Source organism: Pyrus communis, chromosome 9 (assembly GCF_041283825.1).
Source record: "Pyrus communis isolate YQ-2024b chromosome 9, ASM4128382v1, whole genome shotgun sequence".
In the NCBI taxonomy this organism is placed as follows: domain Eukaryota; kingdom Viridiplantae; phylum Streptophyta; class Magnoliopsida; order Rosales; family Rosaceae; genus Pyrus; species Pyrus communis.
The window spans coordinates 4801162-4826632 of NC_142573.1; the positions used below are offsets into that span (position 1 = coordinate 4801162).

Below are 25471 nucleotides of genomic sequence, written 5' to 3' on the forward strand. Positions count from 1 at the left end.
ATTTGCTCCCATGTATACTTGAGGGATTTACTTATTGAGATATGATGTGGGCGACTTACAACCCTTCGTATATAATTCTCCATTCATATGAACTTGTTTACAAAAGTATAATTTTAGGTTTCAATTAGTAACCTTGTGTCATATCATGCGAGTGTATTTCACTGTATTACAAATGTCCATACGTAACCTCATTGGTTTAACATGTTTTGACTATTTGTATTATATTAAAGTATATAGGTCCATTTTTCCATGTTCTTACAAAATTGTAATGGAATTGTCTTTCTCCATTTTTGGCCAATAATTTTTGTTGACGAAAATGAACAGGACTCAATATCAACACAGCTCATTAATGAATTTAGTAGCTACTTATAAAAACCAAAATTACCATTAGTTATCATCAATCCGTGATCCCATATTCTCATATGCATGTCCATGCATAAAAGCTTTTCATTTCTTTTGGATATCCATTGCCTCTTCAAGCACGTTATATTATCTCTTTCAGGATAGTCGTAATTTAGAGAATATGGATCATAACCTCTTCTTGAGCATTATAGAGCTTGGATTTTAATCTCCACTTTTAGGAGTTAAGTTAGTGGAACCTATATGTCTACCATGTTTCATACATGAGGCATCAACATTTCCATGTCCGCGGATTATCCTTTCTGGGACGTATATCTATGCGACGACTGTCATGCTTCTGGCATGCAATAATTCAGTAGTGTCATATTCTTCTTCATTCAAATGACTAAACCTTTTGAGTCTGAAGGTCTGCCACGCTTCAGGCGTGCAACAGATAAATCATTTGCTGCCTCACTATATTGTCCAACGGGGACATCAATTTTTGTAGGCACATTTACAGCAAGTATATGTGATTTCATCACTTTTGTTGCATCATCAAATGCATCTGGCATTTGATTGATACATCATTGCATCGTTGCATCATTCAATTATTCTTACTTCATTTTCATGTTGATTACTTCGTGAATCAAAATAAGACAAATTCTCTTCGTTATTTTGGAACAGTTTTTTCTCATCATTCTTCTGGAACGATATTTTCTCCCCCTAACGGTGGGAAAATTGTCTTACCAAAATGACAGTATGCAAACCACGCAGTAAATATATCCATAGTCAAGGGTTCCAAATATTGAATGATAAATGGTGTTCAACATCAATGCCCAATCGGCGATGATGCCTCATTTCAGCACGTTGTGGCAGTGCAATAAGCATATAGATAACACATCCAAAAACTCGTAAATGTATAATGTTTGGCTTGTGCCCAAACATGAGTTATACTAAGAAGTATTGATGGTTGGCAACAGGTCTCAACCGAACTAATAATGCATTATGTAAAATAGCATGTACCCATGTAAAAACTGGCAATTTTGTTTTCGTGAGCAGAGCACGGTTAATCAATTTCATCTGTTTAATAAATGCTTCTGCTAAACCATTTTGAGTATGGACATGAGGAACTTATGGTCCTTATTTAATAGTCTAGAAACTGAGACTCTTATGGCCTTTATTACAGTTAAGTTAAGGCACTACGACACTTCAAACTACTGTACTCATCAAGGAACTTTATGTCCTAATCTTGAGGATCAAGGGATTTCATGCCCGATTTTTTTGTATGATGGAACTTCGGGTCCAATCATTTTATAAGATGAGGATCAAGAAACTGCAGGTTCTGATCTGATCAAGGAATTTCAGGTTTTGTATATACTCATCGTAACAAAAGATAAATACAATACGTAAATTAAAGAAATAGGTGGTAATTCCAGCCATAGTAAATAAATTGCATTTAAATAAATAAAGCTTATGACAATGTCTTTAATTCAACATCATTCACATAAATAAAAACTTAAAGTAATAGGCGGTAAAACTGTCCATGGTAAATAAATTGCTTTAAAATAAATAGAATTTGTAAAAGAATTTTAAACCAACACCATTCACATAAATAAAAAGTATCATACCCTTTTTTTATTTTTTTTATGTCGGCACCCTTTCAAACCTTTTCTTCCTTTTTATTTATTATTTCCTTGGTGCTGATGCATCATGTTCCCACTTCCTCTTTTTTATTTTTTATTTTTTTATTTTTTTAATTATTTATTTTCTTTGTTATATTTTCAAAAGGTCTCATTGCTTTTGCCTTATCCTTCAGCTCCTCCACATAATACTTCTTCCTCTGCTTAGAAAGCTGAGCACTTTCTTTGTTTCTCATCAATCTCGCCTTCCTCGTTCAGTGGTGTCCTCAGAGGACATATCAGCAATAAAAGGAGCAACAATAGGTGCACCGCCCAACCTTCTTTTATTTCATACCCTTTATTTTTATTATTGTTTCACAGTTCGAAGTTATTTTAGTTACCCAGGAAATAATAGTAACAATAAGTTCCAATTGGTGTTCCTCCTCCGGTGAGTTTAGAAAACGTCGAAACGGTTCACATAAGTTTTGGAGTTAATAGCGTCTACAACTTTGAGAATATCAAACCGTTAGATTTAGTTCAAATTTTAGTATGATATGGATAAGAGGATACCGAACAATTTTCGTGAAGAAACAATTTCGATCTGAGTTACCAAAATGGAGTTTTGGTACTCATAAGATGCCTGTTCAATTTTCTGCGGAAATTGGAAACTGGTTTGGTATTTCAGGCATCTGTGATGATTGCACCGTTGAAATTTTCTGAAAATTTGATATGTTGTAGGTACTAGGCAGATGAACAACTTTGAAGAAGAAAGTATTTCAATCCGATCTCTGCAAGTTGGAGTTCTGACGCTGTTGGAGTTCTGACGCTGTTTACATGGCTGCAAAGGATGATATACAATCATACCACAACATATATATATTTGCTTCAGGAAAATCAGTAGTACAAAGATTTTAAGATGAAATGAAAAGATTTTCTTATTTGTGAGATTCCAGGTGACAGAGGTGAACATGATTTGTGACGTTGTGCTTTTCACTGACACGAGAGCTTCTCATGTTGTAAAATCGATGGTGTGTGCAGTGGAATAAATGAAACAAGGCACAAAATTTACGAGGTTCCTCTATAGTCAGCGTGACTGGAGTACGTCCTTCGGGCAGCAGTGATGCTTTCATTATAATTTAGAATAATAGAAGTACAAAAATAACTCTCTCTATTATCTCATCTCCTCTTCCTCTCTTTTCTCCCTTCCTCTTACTTCTTCCTTTGATGTTGTGTGGAGTTTGTATTTATATAGAAAATAGGAGTCGTAGGAAGCAAACTTCAACAGACAATGGAGGGGCAACTTACCCATTATTTAGTTGACATATATACGGATCAAGATCTTCCATTGGTCATTGGATATATATATATATATACGGATCAGGATCCTCTCCTAAGCAAATGGTGAGGATCCTCTTGACCAAGCTCATCGGGCCATTCAAATTTTATCCAACGACTATAAACATGAGGCTCTTCTAAAAGTTATAATAATTGTAGCCGTTAGATAAAATTTGAACGGCTCGATGAGCCTGGTCAGGAGGATCCTCACCATTTGCTTAAGAGAGGATCCTTATCCTATATATACCTACTAAATATATATACACGCACACAGGGGTAGATGTACATTGAGAGTTCGAACACAATCTATGTGAAGGTTTTTTGAGGACTCTCTAGATGTTTGGTATGGGTTTTTTTTTTTTTTTTTTTTTTTTTTTTGTGCCTACTAAGTGGTTGATAGAATGTCAGCTAGGTATTTCCCAACAGGTTGTGCCGAAAGCACTCAACAAATTCTCTCGATATTACTCATCAGATTGCTTTAGCATATATCGGTATCTGTTGATATGTGCAACATGGTTTGACCGACACAATAAGCCTATAAATTATTTGACGAAATGCCTGAGTGAATAAACTAAAAAAAAAAAAATTGCGCACTTCACGCTCTGTTTCTATTTAAAAACTTGTACTTTAACACTAAAACCTTCCAAAATTTGAATCCTAAATTCGCCGGTACACACGCATACTATTATTTAGAGAAAATATATTACAACAAGAAGAAGTAAAAAGAGGATTGATCTTTGCTTAATTAATACACACAAGAGTAGCCACATCACTTTTTGAGGAGGAATCCTCCACAATCTTCAAGGGACAAGAATTGTCTGCTCTCTCGTGCCCTCTTGTTTTGTATGGTCACGGTTAAACCACGTCAACATTTTATATCGTTTTTCTTTAATAGAGATAATAGGACAAAAATGAATAGTAATATAAAATGTTGACGTGGCTTAACCGTGACCACACAAACAAAAAGACACCGGAAGTGGGAGGGCAGACAATCTTTGTCCATCTTCAAGATGCCAAATCTGTGATTTCAAAAACATTATATTTACCATAAATGGGTTATTTTTCGTACTAGGGTTTTTTTTTTTTTTTTTTTTTTTTTTTTTTTCATACTCATCTATGTCTATTACTTTGCTTGTTCTCTTTTCTTATAAAAATATTACTCTTATCATATTTTTATTAGTTGTACCACTTTTCTAATAAAAATGAGATCGACTTGTATTGATGATCCTACCTCTATTAAAAATAATAATACACTTATAAAAAATGTAATACTTGTAGCGTTACTCATTTCACATTTGTCAGATTACTCGTTAATATATCTAGTAACTACAGTACTACGCATGTCAAAAAAGCAAAGGAACTGAGCTGTAAACAATAGAAATGTAATACTTGTAGTGTTACTCGTTTCATATTTGTCAGATCACTCATTAATTATAAGTAGTAACTACAGTCTACTACGCACGTCAAAAAAGCAAAGGAACCGGGCTGTAAACAATGGAACACATATGTGAACATATAATTCATATAAAAATTGGAACATAGATGTGAACATTTTCCATCAATAGGAATATAACTGTATGTCGGTTTAAAACAATTTGAGATTGTATTGGGTTTGGCTCGTGTTTGATTTGTCACACCTCGGCTCATGATGATTGGTTTTATAAGAAACAAGCCATACTTGAACATTCGTATGTTTGAATCATAGTAGCTTGTATTTGTTATGAGATAACCTGAACTGGGTTCTATTCAAGAAGTTTATCCATCCACGCCACACATTAATGATGGTCTGATTGCCTTTCATATACAGCTTTGATACCACATGATGCAACAACGTACTTTTAACCCTCATGTCAAACGGCACGCCAAATCAAAGTTAGTGGCCTAAAGAGTGCATCTGTGGGAGCTAGAAGTTAGATGAGCCAGTTAGGTGTTTTAAATCTTTGATCACTTTCCACTTGACCAACCCCGTGGGGTTATCATATTAAAAATTTTACTATTAAACAATTATGTTTACTTTTTTTCCTTAAATTAGATTTGACTATATTCAGTTTTGCTTGTTTTTAATGTGGAGATCGATATCATGTCCCCTCATCTTCTTGTGTTTTTAAAAAACTACAGGCATGATGACTTGGCCTCCTACCTGGTTTCCAATCATCAAAAGTAAACACGTTTCTATGACTATCTTAAAGTGTATGTTCGGAAATTTTGTGTTATAGTAGTTGTGTACTATTTATTATTTTATTACAATGCGTTGTCCTTTTTTTTTTTGGTCAAAGGTAATTTCATTACCGTTAAACAACAAACTTAATTACATAAGGAGGCCCAAATATACAAGATAAGCACACAACAAAATAGGACCCCAAAAGTAACCCAAAAAGAGCCCAAACCGAGTTTTGAGACCAAAACAGAGAAACCACACACACTCCGTAGAAGCCTGCCACCAGCTGCGCAACGGAACGCCGCAATCCACAATCCACGACTTCAACTCCCGCCTGAAATCAAGCCGAGCAAAGCCCCATCAGTGGAAGAACAGAAGACTCGATCATCCTCCAAAGAGCACTCTAGAAATTGCAGCCACCAATCAAAGACCCAAACAATGGAAGCTAGTGGGAAGAAGCAACCCACAAGCAACAGTGCCAACTTAGGCACACAGATGGAAGGAGTTGGTGCAAACACCCGAGCCGGAGCTCTACGCACTCTCCAAGAGTGAGGTGGAAGAGAATCGGGAAGAGGGATGGACAACAGAGAGGGGAAGGAAAGGGAAAACGGAAAGGAAATAGGAAAGGGAATGCAACGAAAAGAGGAGAAGCATCAGGGAGGATGGACAACAAAGAGGGAAATGAGGGCTGAGGACAGAACAATCAAAGGCAAGAAAGGGTACAGGAAAGGGGCGAGCAGGCCAAAAAGCAAAGGAAGAAGCAGACTGAAAAGAAAGGAAGTAAAAGGAAATAGGAAAGAGAAGGAAAAGGGGACTGCCACCGACCCAAACCATAACTAGGGTCGGCGGCTACGAGATCGACGGAATAGGGAAACTCTCACACACCGATGAGAAGAACTTTCACGAAGGAAATGGCTCAAAACAGCTTAAGCTTGGTATCAAGCTTGAGTTTATAGGCTAACTCAAGCTCAGCTCGATTCAGAAGAAAGTGAAGCCTGGCTTGAGCATAAAAAATGTTTAAATAAACCAAGTTTGAGCGGTGTAGTATTTCGTTGAGCATAAAAGGAAATATGGAATGAAGATATTCATATATTTTGGTAGTACTATTATGGAACAATTTACCAAGGCATTAACAAAAACTAAATTGCACTGCAGACATGTAAAATACCTGAGGAAATGTGACGCGTGAAGAATCAAGGAGTCTCGGGGAGACGAGGGATATATCACTTAAAAATCACTCAACTAGGAGTAATAGGTTCGCTTGATGTCATTAATCATGGATTCACTCATATGACCAAGCTAAACGCTTGATTTTAGAAGGAAGAGACACTCATTTACTTCAATTGCACACAGTAAATACATTGTTCAATTCATTTAAGTCTGTCCAAACTTACATATGAAGCCCTTTAAATAGGAAGATATATTTCATTGATATAAGAGATAATTAAATCTAAAGAAAACATAATACAGTTACAATGCAACCTAATAAAAACCATGACTTCGATAAATGAGAAGCCACCGATATCCATATTTAATATAGGGACCATACTTATATTGTAATGTACTGCATCATATTCATCTTCTTGAAAAACTCTTCCTCAAGTTTTATTCGAGTAAACTTCAAGCCAAATTGCGAAGTGTAGCAACTATTCTTTTGCAATGCTTTGTTTTCTTCTTCGAACTTACAAACAAATTTGTTACGGAAGTTGGCAATTTCTTGAACTCAAACTATATTATTAGGATACCCAAAGAGTGCAATTAAAATTTAAAACACTTAATAATTCATTTCTTTCACTCAACCTCTTGTTGATGGTAGTATGTAAAAAATCCCACCAGACTGTATCATGGAATTGAAACTAAGCAAAAGTTTGTGCTACCTTTGTCCATACGTTGGTGATAATTTGTTGTCTTGTGTCAAATTTGAATGCCATCTCCAAATTGTGACCATCATGACCTTCATAGATGGACTCCTACCGCATTTTTTTGTTTGAATATTTACATACTTAAAAGGAAGTGTTGCAATCCTAATTAGGTTAGGAATATGATTGTGTAAATCCTATTGAGACTCTATTATATTTTTTAGAATGTGTCCTATTTTAGTTGTATTATCTGAAGGGTAAGGGATTTACCTTCTCTCCTACTATAAATAAAGACACAATGAGGTTAGATAACACATACCTCAGAACCAAATCTCTCTATTTCTATGTGCATCACACCTCTCTCTTCTCTATAATTCTTCAGTTAAATAGGCTTACAACAATATATTAATTGTCTATATAAGGGTGGCAGACCTCTGCTATCACAAAAAGATAACGCTCACCGATTGACCAAGACCCATTTTCAGTTGAGCATTGTGAATCTGACATAAAGGAGGACAACTTTGAAGATCATATATGGTTTCTTCTCATATATGATTTCTTCATCGGCTTCTACAAGTTATATTATTCTCACAAACACCACACCAAAACAAGATTTCTTCTCGCTCAAAAAGTCCCAAGAGCATTTAGTACTGAACTAGATTGGTATATTTCATCGTTGCTAGCCTACATGAAATAATGCAATGTCTGAGTGTTTTTTAGTCACGACCTTTGCAAAACAGATGCTTTGATGCAAACAGTTTATAAACAGGGACTCCCTTTGCACCATCATCCAATTCATCCCTAAAAATTCAGGATTTTTCAACAATGTTCTTATCGTATTTTCTTTTCATATATGGGTAGGATTTGCCCATAAACAAAAACTGAATTTCATGCCAATACGGAGATTGAAGTTGGAGTTTATTACCAAATCCAGAACGCGTACATTAATTATACATTCTTTAGGCCCAAAAACAGAAAGAGCATACATAAACCATTTATCATTATTCTTTAAACAAATCCTAAAAACTTCCTCAAAAGTGACCAAAACAAATATCAAACAAAATGACTAAAACAGTCTAAGAGAGCTGAAAGGCCAAGGTTTGCCTTTTTCGTTGGCCACAAATATTCCAGTTCCGTAAGTAGAAATGAAGATCTCAACAAGGTGGGAAAATTGCATCCATACGAAGGAGACAATCGGAACACTAGCAAGTAAAATGATCGGAACCACTATCCACTCTTTTGCTTCCAGCATAAGAAAAAGGGTAGAAGAAAACGCAATCACCATGGTAGCCATAGAGGAGAAGAGGGTGAAAAGTCCTATAACCATCTTTGTTGGCAATGATTTAAGAAAATCATCTTCATCATAACGCGAGTTGAGGATTCCTAAGAATGTTACCACCGAAGTTGTGGAAGAAAAAAGTGAAAAGACATCAGCAACTATAAAGACCATAAAGATCCTTTTATTTAAGAACACGGGATAGCCTGCCTTGGTTCCACCAGGAACTGAGAATACTGCAATAAACATGATTGTAACAATAAGAGCACCTACAACCGTACAAGAAGTTGCTGTTGCTTTCATTGATCTTTCACCTTCGTTTGCCAATTCCTTGTGGTTCTTAGTAAATAGATCACGGGCAGTCATGCCATCTGTATAGTTTACAACTTCAAGAAACTTGGCAGGCACAATTTTCTCCACCTCCTGCATTTCAGTGAATAGAAGAAACTCAAATTTCGTTATTTAATTTATTTTCTTCAAAGATACTTATCCCAAATAACCTAGCACCCTGAGTTCGTAACAGTAATCAAATTTTCATTCTTGTGATTTCATTTTTATTTTGGTTGTTTTTGTAAACATAACTGTGAGGATCAAACTATCAATGACTTGTCAAGCAATTACTTTATTCTCGAGTAACTTATTATTTGAATGACTTGATTGTCGAAGTGATCTTATGGCCCAATATGGTTAGAATAATAAAGTCTTAACCTCTTATTGACGTCACTTAGTACTATGATCTAGTGATATTCCTCTTCACTTGTAAGTGAGAGGTCTTAGGTTCGATTCTCGCCAATGGCGAATTTGAACCACATTATTACTAGCATATTGTGAGACTAAACCCACATCCTCCCCCTTAGTGTAGATACATTGTTTGTTCAAATAAAATAAAAAAAAAAAAAAAAAAAAAAAAAAAAAACGTAAACCTCTGATTAAGCTATTATGTGGTCCCGGCTTAATTGAGAGATATCCTAAGAGAGGTAATGTTTAACTAGAATACTCCAATATTGGTTTTAATGAGGCCACGTTTTAGTAGTCAAATATTGCATCAATCATAATTAGATATTAAACTCATTATCTATGAGAGTCGAACTTAAAATTTGATTAATAGTATAGTGAAATTGAAATTGTTGATTAGAAAACAATATATATATATATATAGGAAGAAATTCTAACCTTGAACCATTGTAACTCTCTCTGCATCTGCAATGCTGCACATTGGATATGTTTAAGCTGTGCAGGTGGGGATAACCTTGCTGCTGAATGTAGCAAAGTATTGTTGAACTTATCTACTCTGGATTCAGCACGAACATTCATGATTCGGATAAATTCATGGAAAAAGTTATAGACTTTTTCTTGACGGCATTCAATGGAAAACTGAAACATGCTCTTTGCATTTTCGTCATGTATCCCTAAAGCTAGGATATTTGCAGTAAACAGCTGACGGAGAAACTCATCATTCCCATGTTCAACAGCTTTGAAGAGTGCTGTTTGTACGGAACTTCCTTGCATTTGTTTAAGGCTTAAACCTTCTGTCATTTTGCACATGCCTTGTAAAACTTCAAGAGATTGAACATGGATCTGTTTCAATTTGTATATGTGATCGATTCCTAGGTTGACATAGAAAAATTATTAATCATTAAATTTCAAAAAGTACGACCAAAAGTGAAAGAACAGAATAACGGAGTGTTGACATGAAGTATTACCTAAATTTGAAAAAAAAAAAAAAAAAAAAAAAAAGGCATTACCTAAAAGTTTACGGAGATTTGAGACGAGCCCTCGCAGTAAAGCCATAACTACATTGCAAATACAAAGATGTTTGCATTAGCTATTCAACGAATTTGTTAATTAGATCTATAACGAAGTAATTAAAAGATGCGCCTGACATAACTGTCATTTTACTATATATGTACTGGAAAAAATGCATAGTGCCATTTCACATGGATATTACATACCCAAGCGAATTATGAGACCCCTTTGATCGTTAACCGGGTCATTGGCTTGTTTTAGAACATCTATACGAACATCACGGATCCCAGAAGCATGTGGAATGTTTAAACCTATCAAGAAAATAAACACATGCATCTAATCAATATGTAGAACCTTTCTTTTACTGTATAAATATTTATGTCTGTGAAACATTGAACCTTTTCTTTTACTATATACATATTCATGTCCGTGTAGCTGCATACCCAAAATAAATGATTAACAAAGCACGCAATGGACACTAATAAACATTAATAGTACACATTAAATTTGTTTACACTTCAATTTTACACTGAAAAGTAAACTCAAGAGGGAAAATAACCCACATTATAATATTTGCCAAAATTCTAATTTAACCCATAACCCTAAACCTTAACTGCCACTACATATTGAAGTCGTGCCAGTATAAAAATCATCGTATCTCACCCTAAGAAACTTGTGAAATGGATCTGTGAACTCGAACATGAAACACATTTTTATACGAGTACAGCAGAATATAAGTTTGTCTTTTTTGTCTTTTATGGTTTGTAAGGGACTTACTGGTGAAGACAAACATAAGAGACACTTAGGTTTTGGCGTGTTGTATTACTATTTCTTAACTTAAACTAGTGAAGAAAAGCATAGCGTGGAGACATAAATTAATCATGCGCAATCATAGCGTGTCAAATGGACTATAGGCTCAATTTGACAGAAATACTTTCGACATCGTGAGAAACAATCATCTCCATTAGGATAAAGCAGACCAACCCTCTTAAGGACCAGCAAAACCAACAACTAGCAGGCCCCAGGTCTCAAATCTTGCCAAGCTTTCTACCAGATTTTTCTTTTTTCTTTGAGGGACATGGTTGTCGACCCCTCGTACCTCGGCTTTGAAGGAAGTTGAGATTTCACCATAAAAATAATTGTCAATATGAGGAGTAGCTGAACCCTTGATAAGCACTTGCAAGATTTCTCCTTTCACCAATGAGGAACTTTTTACCTTCATATCATTACACGCTCCACCCCCCCTCCCCCACGTGTGACGAGTTTTTGAATTAACCAAATACAAGAACAACACAAATTGGATGATGTTGAGCACGTATGGCCCTTGGGCTTTACAACCTACGGGCATCTAAGCAGACAAGGGAAGGGAGAATCGTTGGCTTGCTAGCCTGCTACGACCAACTAGTAGATGACCCATGGGTCTCTTCCACTATAAATAGCTAAGTTATACAAGAAAACTGGTTTATCACAAACTATATTCAGAATTCTCTTCTGAATTTTAGTTTATCTCAAACTTTTCTAATTTAGAGATCGGAGATAGTATTTTCATCCATACATAAAATGATTTTTCATTTTTTCAATATAAGTATCAAAAAAATAAAAATAAAAATATATGGAGTTTTGAGATAAATGAAATTGCGTGAATTGTGTGCAGGTATCCTTGCATGCATGTATAACATTTAGGACATTTTGATTGAAAAACCGGCCAGTGCCCACCCGACTAAAGGGACAGAGAAATTAATCAAGTATAAAATTATAGAATAGAGTGCAATTACTAACTGTTATAGATCCATTGTTGCCAGAATGTGAGATGCGTTCCACTTAAAAAGAGAGAGGGAATACAAGCCAATTCTTGTAAAGGTGTTTTCCCAGTAGAGTTTGTGGCAAAGACCAAGTTTGGGCAACGCTGAATTAAATCCAATGCAATATCTACAATATGGTAAAAAGACGAAGAATTACACATATGGCAAAAAATAAGTAATCAATATTTGTTAGGAAAATGCTATTTAAGCAGCAAAAATAACACATTCTCAAATACAGATGGATCTTACATATAATGAAACGATCCACCTCAATTAGAAAGTGTGTCAGAGACTCAGAAAATGTGCACATACGAATATTGTATTTGAAACATTTAAGTACCGAGTTCTTTGGAGCTAAAACAGTGGGAAATCAGGTCAGCGCTAGTCCGACAGTTGTCTTGGGTCGACGTCAAAGCTTCCAATGGGGTAACTGAATACAGATAGCGAGCCAATTCCCATTGGCCGCCGTGACAAGCCTTAATCAGTGGGATCATATTCAGAGGATTGCATGGTATGCAAAGTAATCTCTTGTTCTTTTCGATTATGCATCTAGCCACTTCGGGTGCTATTAGCGTAGCTAGAGCTAAAGCTGTGACACCATTAGCGTCTTCTATTTCCAAGTCTTCCTCGGTCATCCATTCTATTAATTCTTTTGCCATATGTTTGTTTTCCATTGAAACTGCCATGTGAAGAGCTGTCGAGCCTGACAATGAACCTCTCTCTCTGACTGCGTCGGGATGCAAAGTAAGATAGTTCTTTGCATAATCCCAGTCACCTTTTGCAACAGCATGAATCAAGGGTTGATGATGGGGGAACTCATTGAAGTCGCCGTTAGTGTTATAATAATCTGTCAAGTAATATTTTTTTTGGTCGAAATCTGTCAAGTAATATTATATATGGATTGTTTGTTAACTAAACGTCAATAATTTGTGGATGAATTATGTATATAGTTGAAAATAAAAGATAATTAACTAAATCTAATAAAATTAAACAAGACAATAAAGATTCATGCATGCTGCAGTAAAGATCACATGCATAATACGTACCCTCATTCAGCGTCAGACCGGTATTCAATTCATGTGGCATCAAAGGCACAACATCTGCATCGATCACACACGGTGATTTAAATAGAAGAAGAAAACTCGATCTTGACAGTTATATTGGGATTAACTTGGAAAGGAGACATGTAGTACGTGCGTACACGTACCTGTGTTTTCCAAGGCTTGATCAGCCGGCTTCAACTTTTCAGCCAAAGTATCCCAGGCGATTTTGGCCGTGCTAATGCCCCGGATAAAAAAATAAATATCATCCCCGCAACAACTCTGGATTGCATGTAGAACTTTGGCATTATTCTTCCTCCAAACCATAAATTCAGCTTCACCATCTTCTGGTCTAGGCGGTTCAGAGGTCCCTCCCACAACCTCCCAAAGATCTTCAGCCAACAAGTAGGTTTTAAACCGAAAACTCCAATCCTCATAATTATCATGACCAAGAACTTTAAGATTAGCAATTACACTAGGAACAACTGTAGCTCCCATGTTCAATCTGCAATTAATATAATTATTTATATAAAGTGATATTACTTCGATTGATTAAGAAAATAATGAAAGAAATCAAAATAATTAAACTCACTGCTCGATCGAGTAGTTGTAATCTTCAAAAAAATAATTAATGTGCAACTATGAATCTACGTACGAGCTTAGCTTAAGTAAATTCCCACTCTGCGCGGTTGGAGTGAGTAAACTTCTGATGTATATATGATCTATATATAGATAGCAAAATGAGCAATGAAAAAAGACTAGGCAAAAGACTCAGAAGAATATGCCCCACCAAAGAGCATCTCCAAAGGGGATGTTAAATTCTAGGGGAGAAGCTATTGTGCGTATTTGATATAAAAAATTCTTCCAACGGAAGTATAATTTGCTAACTGGATTTGATGCCTTTGTGATTAGGAGTCAAATTTGATGTCAACATCAATTTTATTTTTGATTAGTTTATGGTAGGTGAAGAAGTTTGGGTTCTAACATAAAACCAATAGGCAATATGGGAAGTAACCCAAATACTTATAAGCACATGTAAGGTCTCTCATTTTCTGAATGTGTGATTGATACTCTCTATATGCTTCCTCACGTGTGGCAAATTTTCAAGTCTAACACGTGGACAATGTAAATCAGGTGACGTGGAGCACGTGTGGTTGTTGGCCTGCACACGCAGAACAATTTCCTCTTATATTATGAAGAAAGTTGAGATTCCACCATAAAATTAATTGACAATATGAGAAGTAGTCAACCTACTATGTGGGGTTGATACTATCAACAATTTCTTTAATAAATACAACCATTTAAAGCTCTACACATATAAGAAAATAATATTTGACAATTTCGTTGGAGAAACAAAAAATTTGACATATGATCATCTCCAAACAAAAAGTGAAATTTTAAACATAATATTTGAATTTGAAAGCCTATGTGGCACTTTAATTTTTTTTTTTTTTAATGTATGGAAAATGTTAGGTGGACCAAATTTTTAAACCAAATTTTGTAAATCTAATGATGTGGGTCTTGATGATTAGAATATTACTTAAGTGTTGATTAATGTATTTATTTCCTGTTGGTGACACATAATTTGATTTGCAAATTTGGTTTAAAATTTTGGTGTACCTAGCATTACTCTTAAAGTTTTGTTCTCTACCCGATATGTCAAATTAAAGTATTATTTATCACATTATTTACTTTTAATAATTGTAAAAAATATTTTTAGAAAAAAAAACAACAATAAAAATGATAAAAGCATTTATTTATCAATTAAAAATGAATTTGAAGTTGCTGTGAACAACCTTTTTTATTGTTAATTCACGTCATGCCACATGAGAATTAGCATTTCGGTTGGAAAATACTAAAAGTAACTCCACCTATTGTAGGAGGGCAAGTGTAGGGGTAGTGAAATCGCCTTTACTATTCACTTTGAACAGTAATAGTCTTTGTGCAAGTTCACCCTTTTGAGAAGACGAAGGGCAAGGGCAGTGAAATTGCATTTACTATTCACTCTAAACAGTAATTGCCTTTATGCAAGTCTATTCGTTTAAGAAGACAAAGGGCAAAGATAAAGGCGATTACTATTCACAAATATATATTTTTTATTTTTATGCCTTGTAAGTGTGTACTTAGTTTGTTTTTTGAAAATAAAACTCTCTATTCAATTCTGATAATTTAATTTTAAATACAGAGAAAACATAGCATTACAAACAAGCATAATTAATTAAAAATTTGTTTATTTATTTAAGTACGTTTAATGTTAAGCGTGGTGGTAGTTTTTTCTATGTTTTTATCTTTGGATTAATCTTGATCGTTGAGTTCTAAACTATTTTATATCAAATGCACAAGATTGTACTATGCGGCCCAACCTAAATTTTTTTTTTTTTTTTTTAAAGTAAAAAATATAATGGTCTAGATGAAAGGGTCGTTGGAAGTCCAACAACGAGGGTTGCTGTCTTGTTCTCGGTGGGCTGCACGTGGTGGAGCCGAAGCTCTGCACTGATGTCAGCGAGCACAACCCACAAGCACTAGCCCGGGCATGAATAGGCAGGGAAGAGAAAGGGCACCAGCCCTTGGCGTAATTGCCTCCCCAATTTTGCACTGGTGGACCACTGTTTTTGGACCAAACACAATTTAACCCAATTACCTTATCAATTGGCCATTGGACAGAGAATATTGTATTTATTTTACTGTTATTGTTGATGTAGACCTTTTAACATATTCTCTTTAAAACTTAAAATTGCCACATTAACTATCAATTATAGTTTGACTTTTATGTTTTGACATTTTCATTAGATATGTTCTAATAACTCCATTAAATTCCCACTCGGTGTTCACCGTGCGTATTCAATAACGGGAGAGTTCTATCTCTAATTTCAACCATACAACACTGCTTGTCTTCAATCATTAATACAATTAACACTCTTAGTCCTTGTTTGGTTTTTTTTTTTTTTTTTTTTTTTTTTCCACCAAAACTGCTTTAAAGTTAAGAAATAAGAGTGTTAAGTAAAAATAAAATATCAAGCTTATTTTGAATTGAATAGCTTTCAAACAGAAACTTTACTACTTTCATAAAAAGTAGAGCTTAGATCCTTTAATAAATATTTTCTAGTCATGTAATACCGTTGTTAGTTTTTTTTTAAATGACGTTGTTTATCCTTTTGCACACACATTTTCTTTCTTAAAAAACAAAATGAGTATGACCACCTAACATTACAACCACCAACCTTACACCACCACTGCCATTACCACCGCAACCACAATCGCCGTTGTCTCTACCCTACCACCATTGTTACCTTTACACCTCCAACCACCATTCCCCGCATTGGCACCACCATCAAACTCTCATCATTGTCGCTACCATCAACACTACCGCCATCACTACAACCACCACACCATACTATTGGTACCACCGCTATCCCTCCACCATTTTTGGTACTGTCACAAGCACTGCTACCCCCAACAATGTCATCGCAACCACCCCACAATACCAAGTCCTTTTATGTCTTTATACATAATCATAACACTTTTAGATTAATATTTACCAAACACTTTTATACTCATTTTCACACTCGTGACACTTTTAAAATATAAAAATTCACCAAACAAGAAGAATCATAAATATGAAGTCAACTTGGTGGTACATGAGAGATTTTTCAGTATGATCGGCATACGAGATGGTACATCATATGTTATTATACAAATGGTGGGATATATGTGTTAAAAAGTTAATAACTTAAAAAATAAAAATTTTCACCGCTTACATAAAAACATGTGGTGTACCACCTGTGTTTCTGTCCCAATGAAAATTTTCTCGTGGTATATTTTAGGTAAAAGCTTTGATCTGTACGATAAACACTTAGCTCCCAGGTCCCACGGCTCCACCTTCTTGGTAAAACGCACTACGCAATACATGAACAGTCTACATCAGACACGATATTTTTTGACACACTCCCTCGTCTCCACTACTATAATTCTCCACAACAGAGATCCTTTGATCGACCGGAAGAAAAACACACGATTCTTTTGAACACGCTCTCTAGTCACCACTACTATAAGTCTACACCCTACTTAATAATGGTACGTTCTTTGATTCCCCCACAAAAGAACGGACGTCCGTTTCTGAAGGAATGAGTGGTATCTGGAGTGTATATAGCATGATTCACAATTCATATACCATTCAGAAATGCAGAGTATACTGTGCATATATAGCGTCGAGAGTGATTGATGACTTTCTTTTAAACTGGGTATTTGGGCGTCTGTTGAAATTTTATGCCGCTTGTTCTCATCCATAATTAAGTTAAATTTTGAAGATTGTAATTAACTGACGAACATAGATCATAGCTAGTAAAGTATATTCAACGAGCTAGTGGCCAAGCAGCCGTAATTTGTTGGGGGCTCAGCTTGAATCCCGCACCCTAGCTAGGATTCCAAAACGAAAGCATATACAGCTCAGAGAAATGGAAGTAAAAAGGAAGCCTTTAGAGCATTTTCACCAATTTTGAAGGATTTGAATCTAGGAATAGTGAACTGCTTTAGCCTCTCAAAAACCACTCTTCATGCACCCATTTTGAATAATAAGCAGTTACTATTGACAATGTTTTTTTTATTTTTCAAGTATGATTCAATAATTTAACAATTATTCAACGAAAAAGATTGTTGTAGAACAAGTTGATATGATTGTGTCACATGTTCATATTTTATTTTTGCTAAATAATATTCTTTGTGATGAATAGTGGTTTGGAGTGTGTTTCAAGATTATAAATTTTTCTAGAAAGAGAACAACGAGACGAATCAACCTCATCATATTGCCACAACTGAAGATGGATTTCGCTTTTTAACTTCGTTTAGAGGGTTAAAAACAATTTTTAATTTTATTTTATGCATATTTCATGTACTTTTATTACTTACGACGTTGTTTTCTGATAACATTTTTGATGGCTTAGATTACACTGTGTGTCCATATTTATCAAATATCTTGCTTAGATTTTGGATAAGATTGGAAAGTTGAAAACAAAGATACATAAAACTGAAATAGAATTTTGGTGTTAGGAGCGAAGACGATCATTTACTACTTACAAAAAAAAAAACTTTTAAAATTATTTTTCTTCACTTTTTTATTTAAAAAGATTGTGAACGTTTGATTTAAGTGTGAAGATCCGTATTTTAAAAAACTATATATATATTTATTACATTGATATTTGAAATATTTTTGTGTTGGTTTGAAACCTCCACATGTCCTCCTATACGTGCATTATAATTTTCTTGTAGTCATCAAGTTGGATACGAGACATATTTTCCTCCATTAATATAATAAGAAGTGATGTATCATGTACCGGACAAATAAAAAGTTTCTACCCATCTAATTCATTTAGCCATGCGTCAAGCCATAAGTGTACCACCTATATTTACTTAGCCGACCCTCTTTTGGTTGGATAGATATGTGCAAGCGAATATTCGTCCTTATATTGTATTCTAACTTGTCGCTAACTCTTGTGGCCGACTTTATGCAAGTGTAACAAACTCAAAAATAGAAATTCACCGCCAAAAAAAAGTTAAGAAAACTCATAAATATAAATATACTTTCATTAAGTAGAATATAAGATTTGTAATAAACACTAGTGTAAATATTTTAAATTGGTGGTCGGATTCGGTCATTGTATTCTTCTAGAATCGAAGAGTATAGTCGTTAAAAGTCATCAAAATTGGAGCTAAAATAACTGTAAAATTGTAATTTTTTTTTTCTAACCATCAAAGAATTATGTCCCTTACCTAATCCCCGAAAGTTTGTTTTGATGATTTTTTGCCTATGCGATCTTGGAGTATATACAAATAAGTTTGACAGTTGGATCATTCAAAATAGTTTTGTATGACTGCGTATCACATCAAAACAATAAATTCAACAAACACTCAGAGTTTATTCTACACTTCCATTAATTAGAACGTAAGATTTTGTAGTAACCACTAGTGTAAATATTTTAAATTGATGATCGAGTTCGTTCATTGTATTTTTCTAGTGTCGAGGAGTGTAATTGTAAGAGATCATGAAAATCGGAGCTTAAATAACCGTTAAATCATGATTCTTCGTTTCTAATCGTCAAAGAATTATGTCCTGTTACCTAATCCCCAAAAGTTTGTTTTTGGTGATTTTTGTTGTATGCGATCTCGGAGGGTATACAAACAAGTGTAACGGTTGGATTGTTCAAATTAGTTTCGTAGACCACGTCCCATCAAAACAATAGATTCGACAAATACTTACAATTTATGATCATGTTCGTTCCTTGTATTCTTTTAGGGTCAAGGAGTGTTGTAATAAATCATCAAAATCTAAGCTAAATAACGGTTAAATCATGATTTCCATTTCTAACCATCGAAAGATTTTTTCCCGTTACCTAATCCCTGAAAATTTGTTTTTGGTGATTTTTGGGTTATGTGATCTCGGAGTATATACAAACTAGAGTTTGACAATTGGATCGTTCAAATTAGTTTTGCAGACTATGAAAATCATCAAAGGAATTGAATATGTCAAGGGGTCCTATCATTTGATTTTCTTTAATTTAGTTGATCTGACGGTTGCAAATTAAAAGGGTGTGTATGAAGTAAATAGGAGTGTGTGGATATCACACCCCTATGCCAAAATGTTCCTCACCTTTGCCATCTAAATCATAAAATCTACATTTGTGCGACGAAACCTAAATGGTCTGTCGCTCAAAGGTTGCCATATACAAGCCAAGTTTTTTCCTTGGCACGAAAACTTTACCCGACAAAGGACAATTTGCCCATAGAACTACTTTTGTCGGGCAAAAGCCTTTGAAGAAACCAAAATGTTGACCCTTTTTGCCCAACCCACGTTTGGATTTTGTTGGGTAGATGATTATTTGCCAAACGAAAGTTTGTTCATCGGGCAAATAGTAATTTTTGGTAGTGTTGAATTTTCTGCATCTTTTCCTATTTCTTTATGGTTTTTTGTAAATGCTTTTTGTGATATCATATTATCTAATATTTACAGATTCACAATACTTGGATTTGCAATGCTCTCAATCTCTTGCATTTTTTGCGACAAAAGATTTTTACGGATATCACTATGAATAAAGAGGGAGTCTTACCATCAATTGCCATATCATTTTGTGCAATTAAATATGGAATAAAGAAAACATGTTATAACCCTACATAGATGACCTGCTATGATGCAGCTAATGCAGGAGGAACCAAGGAGTCTTAGGGAGACAAGGATAGATGGTCTGGGAATCACTAAATCAGGGGTAACAGAATCGCTCAACGTCGTTAATCATGGATTCACTCGTACTACCAAGCCAAATGCTTAATTTTATAAGGAGAAAACACTCACACTCACTCACTTTAATTGCACAAAGCAAATATACATTTAATTGATACAAGAGATAATTAAAACTAAAGAAAGTATATTGTAGTTGTAATGCAATCTAATAAAAAGCATGACTTTGATAAATAAGAATCCACCAACATCCACATTTGATATAGGAAATGTACTGCATCAAAATGGGATGCCTTTATTTCTCTTTTTGGTTTGAGAGAGGCCTTTGGTTTTATTTTTTGTTTGAGAGATGCCTTTGGTCATTCACATCAATTTCAGGTTTATGAACATTTACACGACTATCATTAATGGGAGGAAGAAGTTTTGTGCACTCGTTCATTAATTCGAAGCAAAATTCTTTTGAAACAAGATTTGTATTTTTTTTTTTAAATACTAGCAATGACCCCACATACTATGTGTCCGAGAAATTAATAGAGTGGGAAGTTAAAAATATAAATAAAAAAAGTGGTGAAATAGTTATCCGTTTATCGTGGAGATTAACATAATGGGAAGTTAAAAAAAAAAAAAAGTGGTGGATATTATAAACTTCTTATTTAAGTGTGATTGTGTAAATCCTAAATTAGATTTGACTCTAGTTATTCTTCCCTATTAGGACTTGTATTTGTTGGAGGAGAAGGATTTCTTCTCTTTCTTATTACTATAAATAAAGGCGTTGCGTAAGGGAATAACACATCATCTACACAACCCTACAAACACATCTCTCTCTCTCTCTCTATATTTTCCATGTGCCGCCGGCCCACTCTCCCATGTCAGTTAAATATAGGCCACAACAAGTTATCAGCACGCTCCTACCGCTGCCCTTAGGAATCTGATGTGGAAGTTTTCTGCATCAAACCAGTTCATCAATATCATCACGCAATCAGGTTCTTTCAAAACAACGGTTTTTATCTCGATATTTTTGCAGCTCTGATAGCATGAACATTCAAGATAATGCATGACCCAACTTTACGTTTTTTTGAATTTTAGATTCTACATAAATTGTATATGCATTTTATCCATAATTGTTGAATTATGTGAATTGATATTTCCATGAATTGCATCAAATATGCTCATGCATTAAATTATATATTAAATATGCATTGAATTAATTTAGAAATTGAAAAAAATTATTAAAATATGGATTAGGGTTTCGTTCAAAACCCTTCCACCGTGTGAGCCGTGGTTGGCGAGTCGCCAAGCCGTCAAGCCACTAGCCCCAGGCCTACAACTTCTGTGGTTGAGCTGAGCCACGAGACCACGAAGCCAAAGGCATGGGTTTCTGGCCTGAAATCCAAAAAAAAACTCGATGCATTCCATGATGTCTTCTCCTTCAGGAGGGGCCTACAGCCCAATCCTGAAGGGTTTTTGATCAAGATTCGTTCAAATCTCATCGGTTTTTCTTCGAAATTCGAAGTTAATTTTTCTAGGGTTTCTACAAATGTTGAGAGTCTCTACTCTCCGTTTACCTCTATGGGTCACTGTCGATTGGCTTCAAAATTCCAAGTTAATTTTTCTAGGGTTTCTACCGACAGTTTTTTTGCCATGATTTTTGCACCATGACACGGCCGCCTGAAGTGGTGGCGCCGATCTCTATCTCCAGCGAGTTCACCCAGTTAGCGCTGGGGTGTTTGGTCCAAATTCCAAGCCCACTTGGGCTTGGCCCGTTCTCGGTAAGCACCAGCCCTTTGGGCTTTGGAGCTTTTCTCGGCCCTCCTTGGCCACGATGTTTCCGTATCTTGGACCACAGAGGATCACAGCTAGCGTGGCTATTACAGTTTCCATGCACCAGATCAGAGCTCGTTTGGGCCTCTATCTTTGGGCTTGCACATGCAGCCCATTTTCTGTGATGCTAGGCCTACCTACATACTAGGCCCATGCCTACCCCATCCCAGTTTTAGGCTTGGACCTCACGACACCAATTCACTTAGCCCACCCATGGGCTTTGGTCTAAATTTTTGAGCCCGAGTTTTAATTGCCTATTGTTTTTAGGCACTTTTGGGTTTTATAATTTTTCACCCACACTTTATATTTGGCCCGAAGTCCAAATAATTAATTCAATTATAATTCTAGACTTGAAGTTCCATTTGCATATTTTATTGTTGCATATTTTTGTATATATATTTGTGTTTGTCTGCAAGAATATATGAACCTGAAGGTCATAATTATTTCGAAACCTGAAGTTTCTAGAAACATGCCTTGTTTGAAAACCTAAAGTTTTCCTTAAAAACCTCACCCATGAAAACCCGAAGTTTTTTCATGAAAATTTAAACCAATACATGTTTATTAGAACCTGAATGTTCTGCTTCTATGTGAATGGATTGATTTTTTCTCCATTACATTAACCACATCTTGTCCATTTATTTTGTGATAGGAACATGTCGAATTTGAACAAACTTGACTTTACCGTTCTGGAGGTATGTGGAAGAAACTACCTCAATTGGGTCCATGATGTGAAGTTCCACCTTATTACAAAGAATTTACGTCTCGCCATTGAAGATGAGACGGACAACCCGGTTGGCAAAGCTGAGAAAGCCAATGCCATGATCTTCATCCGAAGACATATCCATGACGCGCTGCAAACTGAGTACCTTGCTGAGGAGGATCCACGTACACTTTGGGTCGTTCTGGTTGATCGTTTAGATCACCAAAAAGACATCTTCTTGCCTGATGCAAGACATGATTAGCAGCATTTGTGCTTCCAAGACTTTAAGTCTGTGAATGAATATAATTCTGAAATTTATCGAATCCGATCACTTCTCAAATTTTGTAACGAGACTTTGATCGAAAAGGATCTCCTGGAGAATACCTATTCGAACTTCTCTGCTATTAATATTGTCCTACAACAACAATATAGGGCTCAGAAATTCACTAAGTTTTCAAATTTGATATCTGTTTTACTTTTAGCTGAAAAACAGAATTAGTTGTTAATGAAAAATCAACAAGCTCGACCTACTGGGGTGATTGCTGTGCCTGAATCACACTATAACACAAATAAACGCCCAAAACGCCAAAATAGGTGTGGTAGAGGAGGCCAGAAGCCACCCGATCAAGGTCAACAGAGCCAATGCCCATCTAAGGGAGGAAACCAAGCCCAGAAGCTCCCTAACCTCGCTACCAAGGCCCCAAACTTCAAGAATAAGGGTAAAGCACCTGAAACCATGGATGCAGACATGTGCTATCGTTGTGGTTCAAATGACCATTGGTCCCATGTTTGCTAAGCTCCCCAGAAGGTTGTAGCTGAATATCATTCTTGTCATACGAAGTTTGAATCAAACTTTGTGCAAGTGGATGAACCGAATAGTACCAAAATGGAGGTTTCTGACTTTCAGGAGGATACCACACCTATGGAAGATTAGAATCTTAGACATAAACTATTTTCTATTGAAATTTAGACAACGGGACTGAATTCCACCAAGTGGCCAAACCCCTCCTTGTTTTTTGGTTTAATTTTGAACAATTTTCCTTTACGTTTGGATTTAATTTTGAACAATTTTCCTTTACGTTTGGATTATTTGTTGGTGATTTGTTTTTGGATATTAAGTTTTTATTAATTACCATCCTTGCATACTTAAATTATTTTGAATGGATATTTGTTTTTAGAACTTTTATGCATGTGACCGATTCAAATTAATTTTTATTTATAGGTATGACTAGTGGGAAAGTTAGTTGTTTGGCAGATAGTGCAACCACGCACACCGTTTTGCGTGAACGTATCTATTTCACTAATTTCATACATAAGAATACACCTCTAACAACCTTCTCAGGCTCATCCAACCTGATCAAAGGATACGGTAAGGCACGTATAATGTTGTCCAATGACATAATTTTGACCATTGATGAGGCACTCTATTCTCCGCATTGCGGAAGAACGTTGTTGAGTTTCAAGGACATTAGAGACAATAATTACCACGCTGAAACCTATGTAGAAAATGGAGTTGAATTTCTATGCATAACTTCTTACAAATATGGTCAGAAACGTATTCTAGATAAGATGGAGCGTATCCCAAGTGATTTGTATACTATGACCATACGTCCTATTGAAAGCCACTATGTGGCCGACCTTACCTCTGGGACCATGCACGAAATTACACTTTGGTATGATCGTTTGGGACACCCTAGACGAATATCGATGCGCCGTATCCTCAAATCATCACACGGGCATCCATTAACCCGAAATTTAGGTTCGATTCAAAGAATCGCATGTCAAACCTGTTGTATGAGAAAACTTATTATTAAGCTTTCTTATGACAAGATTCATTCGAATCCTCATATTTTTCAACAAAGGATTCAGGGGGACATTTGCGGACCGATTCACCATTCATGCGGACCATTTAGATATTTTATGGTTTTGGTTGACGCTTCCACATGTTGGTCACACATGTGTTTATTGTCCACAAGGAACGCTGCATTCTTCAAACTATTGGCTTAGGTTATCAAACTCAAGGCTCACCACCCTAATTATCTGATCAAATCTATTTGATTGGATAATGGTGGAGAATTCACATCTAAAACTTTTGATGACTATTACATGTCGGTTTGGGTTGAAGTTAAACATCCAGTACCTCATGTTCACACCCAGAACAGCCTAGCAGAGGCATTCATTAAGCGCTTACAAATGATTACTCGATTGTTGGTCATACGTACTAAGCTCCCGATTGCTGCTTGGGGCCATGCAATATTGCACGCAGTTATGTTGGTCCGCTTGAGGCCTGTTACGACCCAACCATATAGCGTCCTTCAGTTGGTTACCAGATACGAACCTTACATATTGTATGTGCGCATTTTTTGTTGTGCGGTCTATGTGCCGATTTCGCCGCCTTTACGTACAAAAATGGGGCCTCATCAAAGGATGAGAATCTATGTCGGATATGATTCTCCTTCAATTATTCATTACTTAGAACCTTTGATAGGCGATCTGTTTACCGCTTGTTTCGCAGATTGTCACTTCAATGAGATAGTCTTCTCGTTGT

At 35.6% G+C, this 25471-nt stretch overlaps 1 protein-coding gene, 1 long non-coding RNA gene and 1 pseudogene across 8 annotated transcripts; 2 read left to right on the forward strand and 1 right to left on the reverse strand.

The window, feature by feature from the left end:
- The first annotated feature begins 2104 nt into the window (after positions 1 to 2104).
- On the forward strand, positions 2105 to 3299 carry LOC137738743 (uncharacterized). The gene is made up of 2 exons (XR_011069052.2): positions 2105 to 2282; positions 2697 to 3299. It is a non-coding gene; the product is annotated as an uncharacterized LOC137738743 (long non-coding RNA).
- A 4912-nt stretch (positions 3300 to 8211) lies between these two features.
- LOC137740878 (uncharacterized) lies at positions 8212 to 14051 on the reverse strand. 7 transcript variants are annotated; one of them, XM_088699884.1, is made up of 9 exons: positions 13767 to 14051; positions 13342 to 13679; positions 13181 to 13234; positions 12475 to 12981; positions 12112 to 12261; positions 10539 to 10643; positions 10332 to 10379; positions 9760 to 10193; positions 8212 to 9009 (listed from the first exon to the last, which is right to left on the reverse strand). In XM_088699884.1, the coding sequence occupies exons 2-9, from the start codon at positions 13670 to 13672 to the stop codon at positions 8377 to 8379; spliced, it is 2262 nt and encodes a 753-aa protein (XP_088556010.1). In that variant the 5' UTR covers positions 13673 to 13679; positions 13767 to 14051; the 3' UTR covers positions 8212 to 8376. The 7 variants fall into 7 exon arrangements, with proteins under 7 accessions (XP_088556010.1, XP_088556011.1, XP_088556009.1 ...); XM_088699885.1 differs by having other exon boundaries at positions 13830 to 13965; XM_088699883.1 differs by having other exon boundaries at positions 12475 to 13011; positions 13830 to 13965.
- An 8825-nt stretch (positions 14052 to 22876) lies between these two features.
- Positions 22877 to 23857, forward strand: LOC148694075 (uncharacterized; annotated as a pseudogene).
- The last annotated feature ends 1614 nt before the right edge of the window (positions 23858 to 25471 follow it).